The 13,718-nt window shown below is 39.8% G+C and overlaps 1 protein-coding gene and 1 long non-coding RNA gene across 3 annotated transcripts in view; one reads left to right on the forward strand and one right to left on the reverse strand.

The window, feature by feature from the left end:
* Positions 1-2,803, reverse strand: part of LOC116671169 (uncharacterized) — a 16,499-nt gene extending 13,696 nt beyond the window's left edge. The window contains exon 1 of the long non-coding RNA XR_004327214.1: positions 2,635-2,803. This is a non-coding gene — a long non-coding RNA (uncharacterized LOC116671169). The remainder of the gene's footprint in view (positions 1-2,634) is intronic.
* mpp2b (MAGUK p55 scaffold protein 2b) overlaps positions 1-13,718 on the forward strand; it is a 37,657-nt gene that overhangs the window by 12,217 nt on the left and 11,722 nt on the right. Inside the window, exons 1-2 of one of the 2 annotated variants that reach the window (XM_032502153.1) lie at positions 68-402; positions 11,371-11,471. In XM_032502153.1, coding sequence (XP_032358044.1) covers positions 312-402; positions 11,371-11,471 — 192 coding nt within the window. In that variant the 5' untranslated portion in view covers positions 68-311. Of the gene's footprint in view, positions 1-67; positions 403-11,370; positions 11,472-13,718 lie in introns of those variants that run through there. The other variant, XM_032502154.1, reaches the window with a different exon arrangement.

The following is a 13,718-nucleotide window of genomic DNA, read 5'->3' on the forward strand; positions in this document are numbered from 1 at the left end:
TTATACTTCCCTCCCTCTCCCCCCCTCCCCCCCCCCTCCAAGCCGCCACCTACCCTCTTTGCTCATGCACACACTACACTCTCTCGTCTCCATTCATTCATGCAAAGGAGGAGACGCTCAGCCAGGCATAGCTTATACACATTCACGTCAAGAGCAGGTGGAGAGGGAGGAAAGAGCGAGGTGCTGCTTTGCCAGAACAGGAGAGAATCAGAGACATATAAGGAGAGGAAGAGAAAGAGATCTCTCTGCCTCAAATACAGTATTGGGTGTGTTACTGTGAGTGTGTGCACCATAGAGAAGTGTTGTTCACCATGGCTGGCAGCCTGTTTGGAAGGCTCTCCCTGGAGGAAGGGGACTCAGCCAACTCCCTGGAGGGCCTGGAAATCAAGCTTGGGGGAGAAGGTAAGAACACAGGTTTCTACCTGCTGCGTGTGTGAGGGAGGCAGGATGATTTGAAAAACAGATTACTTGTGCAACTATGTGTCTTTCTCACAGGTTAGGGAAGATATACTGGACAGAAACTGTGGTGCAGCTGAGAAGGTTGAATCCCTGTTAAATTCAACTTAGCACGCGGCATTATGCTTATGTACACATTGGCGGTTGAGGGTTACTGGGTGTTTTAAAATTCGCATTGCACCTACTTATAGTGTGCTGGTTCAAACCTCCAGAGTGTGATGAAGATGTCCAGAGACAGATTAGGACCCAGGGCAGCATGTGATGCACAGGCGTCTGAGACAGCAGACTACAAAGACAGGGAGGTGCACTGAAAACATGCCACATTTTCTTTTACTTAATATAGAGTGATATAAAGCGCAATAAAGAATGAGAGACAGAGGAATGCACTTTGAGATGTGTAAAGAAAGCAAGAAGATTAGTTGATAAAAGAGGAATAAACTATGTAAACACAGTGTATTTAGTTTATTGAATCGGCACAAATAATGTTTGGTCACACTGCATGGAATAGGAGTTACTATACATTCCATAATTGATGGAAGTCATTAATACTGCATGGCGTTGCAAAGTACACAGTAATAGGTTATTAGTCTTTATCTATTTATGCACTGCTATGTGCTTTGACTATATGATGTTGTCATGCTAAATCAGGCATCATATTACATGTCGCACAGTATACCATGTGACCAGATATTCTCTGCTTTGTAATGTTGCTTGACAAGAGAGCAGTGACAGACATAATGAATCACATTTTCAGTCAAAGCATTCGCATCCTGTCTATCAGTTCAGAAGGGTTGTGTGTGTTTGTGTGTTGTGTGTGTGTGTGTGTGTGTGTGTGTGTGTGGTGTGTGTGTGTGTGTGTGTGTGTGTGTGTGGTGTGGTGTGTGTGTGTGTGTGGTGTGTGTGTGTGTGTGTGGTGTGGTGTGGTGTGTGTGACAGAGACAGAGACCTCCAGTGCATTGTACATTCGGAGAGTAGGTAGGGGGGGTATTCAAATGCAACGGTGTTCTGATTAGAGACCACATGCTTGAAAGTGTCAACCTTCAAATAAACTCTATGGCTCTCTCAATTTCACTCCCTACACACACACACACACACACACACCACACACACACACACCACACACACACACACAAACACACACACACACACACCCACACACACTCTCTCGCTCTCTTCCAACCAACCCTCCCACTTTTGGAGGAATATCTATGTGCAACATAGACTACGAAGCTGTGTTCAAACATAGAGAGGATCATTGAGTACAGTTTGTGGTAGGATTAGGCTGTCAAAGATAATCGCCGGGATTCAAGAGAAAGGGACAATTTAATTTGGTTCTGGCTGAGGGTGTTCCATAATGTGGTGACACTGGCAATTATTTCATCCGTATCCCACCCTTATATCCCCCATCTCTGTTTGCTCTTTCATTAACTGCAGCGAGGAAAATAGATGCACAGTCAAAGTCAACTGCAAGTTCAGTGGATAATCTTGTTTTTGCTAGTTTCTCCAAAAACTTCACATGAAATGATCTCTCGCCCCGACTCTCTGTGTCCACGGGCTGAGGTGTAATGTGCGCTGCTGTCCATTTGCAAAATGTCAACAAATATCACAAGTGTTGTCTCCAGTGGTGACCTTCAGCCAGTTAATAGGGCGATCCAGCTCGCACCCATATCATGCCAGCTGCGAACAAGTATCACCATGGCAATGGGATGGCTTAAATGGCAACTTTAAAGTCCCTCATCTTGCTGATTGGCTATATAAGAGAGAAGAGGTCAGAGATAGTGCTGCCCCTAAAGATGTTGCCAAATGATCAACAGTGTGTGGGATTTCTGGTTTGTCTCAGGACTAGTCAACCTTTACATGGGTATTTTAAAAAATTGGGTTTTCCCTTCATTCATTCTCAAAGAAATCCCATCCACACATGCACTGTTTAAAAAAAAAAAAAAAAAACCTTCCACATGAAAACGCAAAAACACATCGCTGTCAAGAGCATGCCAAGCCAACAGGCGGTGATATAACCCCAGTTGCGGAAAGAGGAAGAAGATTTTGGCCGATCAGAAGCCTAAAAGCTTTTACCGGAAGACTACCCAGCAACTAGAAGTCCAATGGGATTGTCTAAGAGCTGTGCGTTGGCGGCAGGGTCTGTGTTGTGGCAGGGTTGGATTATGTACCAGTGACCACTGTAGCACATTCTGACGCCTCTGTTCAAGAAAACCATGAAAGAGTAACTTTACATGTATGTATAAACATGTAAAAAGTCCTGCTCTACTATTTTGCCACATCTTCCATTGCAAGAAATGTCGCCTTATTTGTGACGCCCGACAAAGAAGATAAAATGCACACTCTGACATTACAAACCTATGTTTTCTCCTTCTACACGACAACACACAAACAGTGTCTCTACAAGTCTTCACCCCGGCCGGAGTTTCCCCAAAAGCTCTGTTTCAGTGAACCTTAACACTGTTTGTGTGGATAAAAGGCCAAGATGCATCAATTGTTTCCTGGATAAATTTAAAGGCCCTGAACATCCATTGTACAGGGGATTTAAATAATTTTGGCTGATTAGATGTCATCTGAGGACTTTGTGTGTGTGTACACAATGTAGATGAATGCTTCTCACTCTCAAATTCCTTTTCAAGTTAGCTTTGTTGAAAATTACCTCAATCATTCTCATGCTGTGTTCAGAACGTAATTACATGCAACTGCGTCCAAAAAAAAAACATTCATGTCTGCCTCTGAGTTGTAATTTCAAACCGTAAATATCAAGAATCACAGCGGCAATATCTCCCACTTGGTGAAAAAAAAACTGCAAAAGTTTTGATTCCATTCGGTTTAGTTACTTTAAAAGAGGCTATATAACTTTTGTTTGTATCTGTAAGTTGTTAACAATCTTCTTCACATACCTAACACTGCTTCCTAAGTATTCTTTTCATTCTGCCGACTTCTTATTCTGCCGTGAATGCATTATGATTAGCACAAAGAGTTTGTTGACCTCACATAATTCCCAACATAGCTTCACCAAACCTCAACCTGAGCCGAGGACTAATTAGCCACGAGGCCCTTTCAGTATTGAGGTTGCAGAGAGAACCCTTCTATGTTTGTCTGTTTTAGTTATTATACCGTAGCTCCGATTGCCACCACATTTTCAGTGAATCATCAATAGATCAAGCTTATTAGTTGTATAAAAGTTGTATAAAGCATGTCCATATCTCAATTACTTTTCAAGTTATGACCAATGAACTTCGAAAGGTGCGTGGCTCTAGGCATAAATGGACAAAAATTAGCAACCGTGATGCCAATCATCACAAAACTCACAGGGTATGTTCAGATCAGTGCCCTAGATCTACCCAGACAGTTTTATATACATACGCCACTAAGGGGCACTACAAGGGCAAGATAATTGAAAGGCATTACACACATTTTACTATAAATCACATGTTGTCCAATACATTGTCCAATCATCACAAGTCTCTCAGGATATGTCATCATAAGTAACTGAACCACGCCTTGAAAGTTTCACTCAAATGCACAATAACTGGACGTGGAATGATGCAAATTGAGGTTTGAGCTTGGAATCACAGCTTGCAGCTTCATTAGCAGTTTTTGTGTTGGTCATCTGCTTTTCTCAAATTGCCGTGAGCTCGACTGAGCTACAGATCACACTGAATTGAAAATAAATGTTTTTGACAATCAGTGGGCAGTTTAAAGAAAGTGCACGGTTTGTCCAATCGTTACAAAACTTGCAGGATATGTTTTATAATGACGTTGGACCGCAATAAATTACTTTAAGGTTGCTCTTGAGAAAAAAGGTTTGAACCTGCAAATTGCCACTCGTGGCTAGATTTATTATTATTATTATTATTATTATTATTATTATTATTATTATTATATTGACTTATCTTCCAATCTAATTTTCTGATGAGATGAGGATAGCTATTGAAGGCAAGCCTGTACAAGTTGCACAGACACACGCAAATTTACCACAACTACATTTCACAATTGATGTGCCCACACATGCTTCACAGTGTTCTCTGAACCTGTCATGATGAGCTTGTCTTTTCAGAGATGAGGAGGCTGTGCACTGATACACCAGAGCAGAATTCACATTTTAACTGTAGCTAGTTGTATTCTTTATGCTCAGTACAATATGTTTCAGACTGATTGCACTCTGCAAGGACGTTGTGGAAAAAATCATGCTATATACCATAAGGACAATAAGGACAAATTAATCATACTTACTGTATAATAATAAATGATTAATCGGCTCTGGTACACATGGAATATACTTTAATCCAATATAATTCTCCACCACTTTCTTAGACATTTCTCTTGCGCTACCTGAGGGATTGATAGTAATTAAATTGTGCTGGAGAGCAGGAAGCAGAATCAGATCGAAAAGCAACCTTAAAGTATTTAATGATGTCTGTCAAAGCCTGAGAGTATTTTATTACATAGTGGTGACTTTTGGAAATTTTAAAACAGTTTGCGTCATCCGCAACATGTTCTTTTTCTGTCATTTTAATGGATAAGACTGCAGAGACTTCCAAGTGTTTCCAGAAAAACAATGAGAATATAAATGGGTTTTTGAAGAGAAGGCTGCTCAGAAATCTGTCTGTGTTTTCACAGGACAAAGCAGGTGTTATTACTGCCGAGTCACTCTGCACACTGAAAAGCTTAATGTTGACCTTACCCGTTGAAAATACCCTGATTAATCACCACCAGTTTTTTACTGCGACAGACTTTCAATGTTCTTCTCTGTGTAATTTTGGCTATACAATGAATTTTAAGTCCGTTTTCCAAACTGAAATATGTTTTGTATTAGAAACCCGATGATGCATATTGGGTACTCCTGAATATATTGCTCCACATGGTGTGTTGAGAAGTCTTTATAAACGAGGACCTATTTGAGGTATTTTAGTGATGAATAGTTGAGCTAATCATGTTTGAGGATTCGTAAAAATAAATCAAAGCATTTAACGTGGACACATGAACTACGTACACCCAATTTATTTCCTAAGATTGCAGTCAAACAGATCTTCATCGAAGCACGAAACAAGCCAAACACTCTGTAGAGTACATACTGGATGGTCTGCTGCAGGGGAAAGAGGATTCGCCAGCTATTCCTTAACACAACTAAGGTGTGAGGCCTGTTTTTAGGAAGCAAAACATTACATTATTATTGAGTGTCAGCTCATTGTTTTTAATTCACTCTCACACCTCTGCCACAGCAGTGTTCTACACAACACTATTCTACCTGCTCAGCACCAAACAGCAGACAGACACAGTTGGCAACTAGCAGCTAAAGAGTTCCTCAGGAGTTGGTGGAAACCAAACACAGACCATTGTGCTTGTTTATGGTCCACAAATTACCTGTTAGTCTGTAATGGTGCTTTCACTTACACTGATTCGTCTGGGTAGAGCATACACTACATTTGCATTTTAAGAGTTTGTTTATCTCAATGAATATCAGCATGACAGACTGTTTTGATTGCCAGAAACTAAAAATAGAACAAGTCAGCTGCACACTGTACTCCTTTTGTGTTTACATCCCAATGAGGATTTAGCATGGAGAAACGGCAACAAAACCCCGTCTCCCACATCTCTTCCTCCATGTTCTACCCTGCCTCAGCTCCCCTCTCCATCCTCTCTGTGTTTCCTTCACCGCCGCTCCATAGCAACAGAACAACCTTTGCTAAGTGCTGGCTAAGAGGTTCATGTTCACCTGCTGTGCTGTTACCACAAACAGTAACAGCCCAGATTGTTTTGCTGCCTCCGTGACATTGCGTTTAATTGGGTATTCGTGAAGGGGAAGTTGCGCTCGGATAAGCCTTTAAGAGACAAAAGCACCTTTTATACGAGGTTCCTTGAGATTACACATCCTCTGCTGTGACCATGGCAAGGAAGCTCTTCTTCTGGCAACCTTTGTTGAGATTTGATGCACAAGGCTACCACAATGGGTTAATATTTGTAATTGACAAAAGCACTATTTATCTGGCGTTTATTTTTTAAACTGAATACATCATCACCCCATTTTGTTGGATTCCTTTAATGTCATTTTTTTTTCTCTAGTAAACTTTTGAATACACCATGTCAGTCTCTTGGGAACTTTGGATTTTTGTCATTATTTATTTGCTCTACTAGGACTCTTCTTTCAGTACTTTTCCTCTCAAATCCGGTAGTCGCACAGTAGTGAAATACTGTAAAAACAAGACCACCTCAAGCATGAAAAGAGCTTTAATAACCCTGGAATAGCACGTGGTGTACATGTTGCTTTTCCAGTCTGTCTGCACACCTGGGTCCCTTTTTGTGCTCATAATCCCTCACCTTCTAAATGGAGTTCTCTAATGGTATCAAGTTACAGTGTGTAGTATGGGGAATTTAGATTCACTGGAGCGATAAATGACTGTCTTCTAGCTTGTAAAGGCTCAGAAGATGAGTATATTATTAGGCAAATGTCTACATGCAAGTTTGATGCTGATATGAGACATGAGCAGAAGAAAGATCAATACTGTTAGTGGGTTAAAAAAATGCAGTTTGGTCCTGGCTGTGCAGTTTTATATGAAGTTGATACGAGAGAGGATGGCTTTGACAGCAGTGGTAGATGAAATACTCCACCTGAATGCTAAAAAGAGAGTTATTTTCAAAACAAAGTTGAAGTTAGAAAAACAGGAAACAAATACTGTATTTCCATCTGACATTCAGACCTCTTCCTCTCTGAACCTTTGACCTGCAGGACCTTTCCTCTGTTGTCTTTGCTTTGATGCTTGCCAGTGAAAATAAGGAAAGAGACCCTATTTATCTGAATATAAAGAGAGAAGAAAGGCAAAGAGACCCAAGAAAGAGGACAAGTTGGATTTTTAATGATCGCGATGAATAATAGAACGACCCCAAGCATAATCGGCACTGGAAAAAATGGCTATTGTTCTCCAGTTCCTTTCGCACCTTCTCTGTAGTCCTCTGAGACTGCCAAGCAATGGCAATATCACAGATTATGTAAACGCCAAGTCAGGACTATTGCTGATGGTTTTGTTCATGTTTTGTGACATGTAAATGTAATAAGGCAGCATGAGCATGTGAGAGAAAGTTATAAAAGTAGTAAAACCAGGAGAAAAAGAGCGTTAACTCCACATACGTCTAGGCGAAGCAGAGACACGCTAACATCGGGAAAAGTGCCGATGTGGCAACAACGGCGGCGTACAGTTGCAGTGATTAAAGAGAATTATGCAGGACCTGTAAGCCAAGCCTGCTGGTCTGATATTCTCTGCCAGACGCAAATCTGGCAACTCTCCTGCTTGAGCAGAGCCGGTGTTCCAAAGAAAATAGAAGAAAAACAAGACTTTGTTGTGGAAGACTCATGTAATTATTTATTTAATTTACTTATCAAATTATTTAGAGATAGGGCGGAGGGACTCTGTAATCATTAAGGTTGTCTTTCTCTTGCCTGTAATGGCTCTCTACCTTTGAATCTGAGCGAAAGCAAAAAATGAGTTTTTTACGACTGTTGTTACATGAATATACAGGAAATGTGCATGTAAAAATACTTTAAAGACACTTCAGAAGAAGACCAAAATAGTTTTCGGCTCATTCTCAAAATATCTATTACCTCATCACTGGTCTTTAAGCATCCTAACAAACAAAACCTTCCACTTTGCTCTGCTGAGAAATAGAAACATAAATCATTTGCCAGCTTTTTGACAGACCTAAGCTGCACACACAGAAGCACACATCATGTGTCGTGTTCACCTTTACTGTTACTGAAACTCAGTCGATATTGTTTCAAATGTACCATACCCTATGTTCCCTAACCCATGTTTTCACTGCTCTCTATAGAATATCAAGTTGAAACTGATTTTTTTGTGATAAAAGAAATCATTATAAAGGGATTAAGGAGAACATGCTCTGTTGGAGTTGATAGTGCTTGAGTCCACAATGTAATTCGTTGAAAGAGCAGCTTCAGGTTGCTCATCGATGAAACCACTGAATAAAATCAGGGTGCTCCAGGTTAGAGAGACTTATTCATAAGCCCACATAGTAACACATCTTGTTTTTCACAAGACAAATGGTAATTATTCTGTGTGTTCTGTGGATCATTGAAAACGTTAATTACTCTTGTGGCTCGATGAAGGGCAGAGGCCAGACTCAAATATCTCAAATGCTGTTGGGTGGACTTCCATGAAATGTTTGTACAGATCATAGACTGCATGGTTTAGACAGTCATTTATAATATTAACTATTATATTGATCTTAACTTGTTTTCCTCTCGGGCCTCCAGCAGGTTGACATTTGTGCTTTTTAGCCATGTCTACAACTTTTGGATGGATTGCCATGAAATTTGTTTCAGGCAAACTAAACTTTTCTTCAGCCTTCAGTGTCATCATCAGGTCAAAATTTTAATTTTCCTCATACTTTAGTTTATGTATAAAATACCTGCAAAACTAACTAAGATGGTGAAAGCAGTAAACATGATTGAAACATTGAAATTGAGAGCATGTTGCCACTCTGGTATTAGCAAAGCACTGCTGTGAATAGAATAGTCTCACAGTGCTAGTGTGGCCATAGACTTGTTTATTGGCTTTTGAGCCATTTGTCACTTTAAATGCATGGCTATCTGTATCAATGTACTTGGCCCAATCAACCATCAGTCTCATTTTTCCTGTAATCATGCACATGGGACTTATTTTTAAATATGCTATTTTGCAAGCCCGTGCCACAACTTAATATGAAGAACACAAATGCATTAAATATTGGAACAGACATTGTACCGCGGAGTGTTACGATCCCAGGAAAGGAGGACCCAAACGCAGAGAAGGGTAGGCAGGCAGAAGAGGGTTAAAAAAAATATATATATATATTTTAACAAAAACAGAGTCCAGCAACAAAGAAAAAATTCAAGGAACAAGGGAAAAAAACAAAAACTCAAGCTCAGGGGCTGGCAAAACTCACGGGGAAGGAAAACTGCAGGGAAGCAATACAAAATAACAACAACTGGGACATGCCACACACCAAACAGAAAAAGAATCTGACACAGGACATAGACAGCACAAACACTAAATACAGAGGGTAACGAGGAAACAAGGCAGGTGACGATAGGGCAAGGAAACGGGTGGAAAATATCAGGTAATCACGGAGGTGGGAAAACGCAGGAAGTAGAACTAAATAAAAGAAAAGACAGAGACCAGACTTCAAAATAAAACGGGAAACAGAACAAGACCAGACCAAACAACCTTACAAAAAACGCAAGACAACAGAGAACCAGGCTAAAACAGAAACACAGGAAAAGAGCCATAAACACCAAACCATCACACAGAGTCCATGTAAATGTTGCACATAGTGTAATGTGAGTTGTACAGTATACAGTCCCCACTTTATATCTGCAGCGTTGTGCCATAAGGTGTGTCATACATCCATAATTATATGGAATAATGCTTAGTATTTACAGATTATAATATATATGTATTTGGGTTGTTAGTATACTGTAGAAGAAATCAATATATTGTATACCACTAAGAAGAAACAATATAAAATGTGTACTTTTACTTTGGGAGGTTTTACTTTGCATGAACTTGAGTCATACGATCATGTTTTATTTTATAATGCATATTGGGTATCCTAAGTGTACTCCATCCTGTAATTTTCCTTTGCTGTTTGTCGTTCCCCATCTCTTTCCCCCTTTCATATCCATCCACTATGATAAAGGGAAAACCCCCAAAAAATAATCTAAAAAAAAAAAAAAAAAAGTTTAGAATTAATCCATAGAAAGCAAGTGGGACACAGTCTTTTTACACAAAACTAATTAGCAGCCCTCTAATTGGACCATTCACCTCTTTATGCCATGTTATGCCCTTATTTGACATTAGACTTATGAAGTGGGTCATGTAGGATTGGTGCTGAATCACCATTCTGCCTGCTTTGCAAAATTAAAAGCCAGTGTTGTATACATATTTATCTTTAGAAACAAAGACCTGAGTGTCTGTTAAGTAAATTACAGCAGACAAATGTTCCCAGGGAATAAAAATGCCCACTCCTCTGACAGTCACGTCTGCTGTGATTAATGCCTGCTGGTAGGTGATGTCAGTGTGTGGTGCTACATGAATGCATCCTATTCCAGGTCAGTGGAGGATATGCTTTGACGCTACATGTTGGCTGGATCTTGCATGAACTTCAGAGAAGTGTTGACATCACCTTGCTTCTGCTGATTGATTGATTCACTTAGTGATTGTTATCTGTGGTCTAGGAGTTTGATTTTACATCTTTGAGATAAGGCTGCATGTGCGTGCATGTATTTTCTTTTTGGGTTTATCATCCATGGTGCTGCATGAACCAGAGAAAAAATTATTTCAAAAATGCACCATTGACTCATGGTATTTTAATATCTCATTTCGTATATGCTGGTATACACTGGTACAAAAAAAAAAAATCTTATATAGAAAGTTGTTAAGCTGCCGTGTGTGTGTGTTCATGTACGTAAGAGGGAGGAAGTTGGGAATTGTGGGAGAAAGATACTGTCGGTTCTGACAGACATAGGAGGGTGACTGACAGAGGTGAAATTGCTTGGGAAAGGATCTGAGGCACTTCCTATCCCCTCCTCCCACTCATACTCCCTCCCGTTCACTTTGCCTACAGCCTCCTCTCATTCAATCACACAGTATGAGCTAATGTGCTCTCTCACTCTTTCTTTCTTTTTTTCTTTCTTTCTCTCCCTCGCCATCTCATTGATATAATCTATTCTGTCTATTTCCCATGGGTTACTGTGGAATATTGGGGGAGTGGAGTCAAGTAAAATATTTTCTTTCCCCTTTTTTTTCTGTGTGTGTGTGTGTGTGTGTGTGTGTGTGTGTGTGGGTGTGGTGTGTGTTGTGTGTGGTGTGTGTGTGTGTGTGTGTGTGTGTGTGTGTGTGTGTGTGTGTGTGTGTGTAGCTATGCATCAGGCCCTGGACACACTGAGTGACAGCACAAGCTCCACAACTGCCAATGACCTGGACCTCATCTTCCTCAAAGGCATCATGGAGAGCCCAGTGGTGAGAACAACTTTATACTGTGTGTGTGTGTAGGACATTTAGAGCGCTTGTCCAGAGACTAATAAATGAGTCAATGAGAAAGGACATTAATGCAACTAAATGACAATTGCATTCCAACAACACAGGCTAGGTATATTAAGTTGTCTCCCTGTTAGTTTATCAGCTGCATACTTGAGGATATTTTATGCACGCAAATTTGTAATTTAAATGCATTTTGTAAAATGCATTTAAATGCGGTCTTGCATTTTTCCTTAACATTAAAAGTTGATTTCAACATCCACATTTGCATGTGCCATTTTTCTGCATTAACACTAACACGTAATGCATGACGAATCATTATGTTTTCACTCAGATTTGCATGAGTTATGAGAACCGTTATTAAAATGAAATTGCAAAATGGAAACTTAAAATTCACACCCATTATTACATTTAAAATTCAAATTTCTGCTTGCGATAATTAACCTAAAAATGTTTTAAAACTGAAGCTGCTTTATTGTTTTCTCGTAAGTTCAAAAATGCAAATTAAAGAGCCATTTTTTTTTGTTTGTTATTCTGCACAGGCAGCAACATTCACATGAGAACCCAAATCAAATAGCGCCTCCCCTCTTTGCTGCTTACCCCTATCACTGGCAATACTAATATCAAAGGCTTGGGGTCATTTCACTGAAGTTCAAACTTAGTTGGGACAAAGGAGGAAAAATGGCTACCATTAAAGATTGCTTGCCTTCTCATCTTCTACCTGTTACAGAGAATGTAGATGTAGACATATTTTAATAACTAGTACAGCAGAAAGAGCTGTGGTTGTGTTGGTGATCATGGCCACTCTTAAACCAAAATAATGCACACCCCTGGCCCATGTAACTGGTGCTGGTGCTCCTAGCTTGGTGAACCTGTGGGCTGTCTATGATGTCTATGATAGATGGATCAGTTAATTGAATATGCTACTGTAAAGAGGTTGGCTCATATAACAATATTTAACACAGATATGACTTTTTTTTTAAGACACTTGTCAAGATATCCACTGTTCCCCAACTGTCAGTCATTTTAACAAGGCATTACCACATGTATAATGCCAATCAGCGCAAAAAGAATTGAAATAGCAGTCAGTGAGCAGCACAGTTACCCTCGACATGTCTGACAGGTTGAAGTGCAGGTGGAGCAGCAGCCCCTCTGATCACTGGGGAATCCAGGAATGAATGGCAACCATTATGTTTTAAACTTAATCAGTTTAATTTACAAACAAAACATGTTTGAATGCTTTGGTTGAGGATCTTTATTTCCTTCATAATAGTACAGTATTGAAAATGCCAAACTTGCACATTATCCAAAAGAGATCACAGATTTCAGTCAATGGTAATTTAGCAACATTCTCCTACTAGTAGTGGTGCGTCAACTTATTTAGAAGAAGAATATATAGAACAGTAATGCTCACAAACACACCACTAAAACGCCGGTTTGACAGCACTAAAAAAGGTTTAAAAGGTACTGTACTACCTAGACATACTTGATATACTTGCATTTTTTTTGTCCACAGTATTTTTATCTGCAAGTACGATCAGGATACATTTTCAAATCAATGTTGCATTTTCAGAGATTTATTTTGGGCAGTTGCCCAGACAGTGGATTGAAGCTTGTCCTGGATGGAAGTAATCAGTGAAGTTTCATAACTGATCGCGAATCAATCCTGTCCTGATTCAGCAAACTATCCCCAAACCTTGCTTCTTTTTCAGCAGTGACATCCACCTGCTATTTTCCCAGTATTTCAGTTTTTGTAGTGTCATGAACAGTGAGTACATGTTTATTCTTACATTGACGACTTGGTAAAAATTCTGCTCCCTTCTTGCCCTGTCTCTCTGTCTTTGGTTTCTTTTCCACAGTGCCCGTTCAAAATGTGCCTGTTTGGAACGGGCAGATTGCGTTTTATTCCGTTCCTCTTAGCGAAATGCTCTGAGGGAATTTAGGATGGACTTTTATTGTGGAGGGTGGACACAGAAGAGCCAACATTATAGCAGTGCGTTTTTTTTCTCAACATTTTTTCATCTACCTTTTTTACTTGGTCGTTTAGTTTAATTAGCAGTTTATTAATGTCCAATGTCCAAATCTGTCAAACTGGTCCAAATTCCATCTCAAAGTTCATTGGGTACCATAGGAAACCAAGTGTAAAGTAGATTGGATAAACAGTTCATGATATATTCCAAAGAGACACACACACACACACACACACACACACACACACACACACACACA

This window comes from Etheostoma spectabile, chromosome 21 (assembly GCF_008692095.1).
Source record: "Etheostoma spectabile isolate EspeVRDwgs_2016 chromosome 21, UIUC_Espe_1.0, whole genome shotgun sequence".
NCBI classification, from domain to species: Eukaryota; Metazoa; Chordata; class Actinopteri; order Perciformes; family Percidae; genus Etheostoma; species Etheostoma spectabile.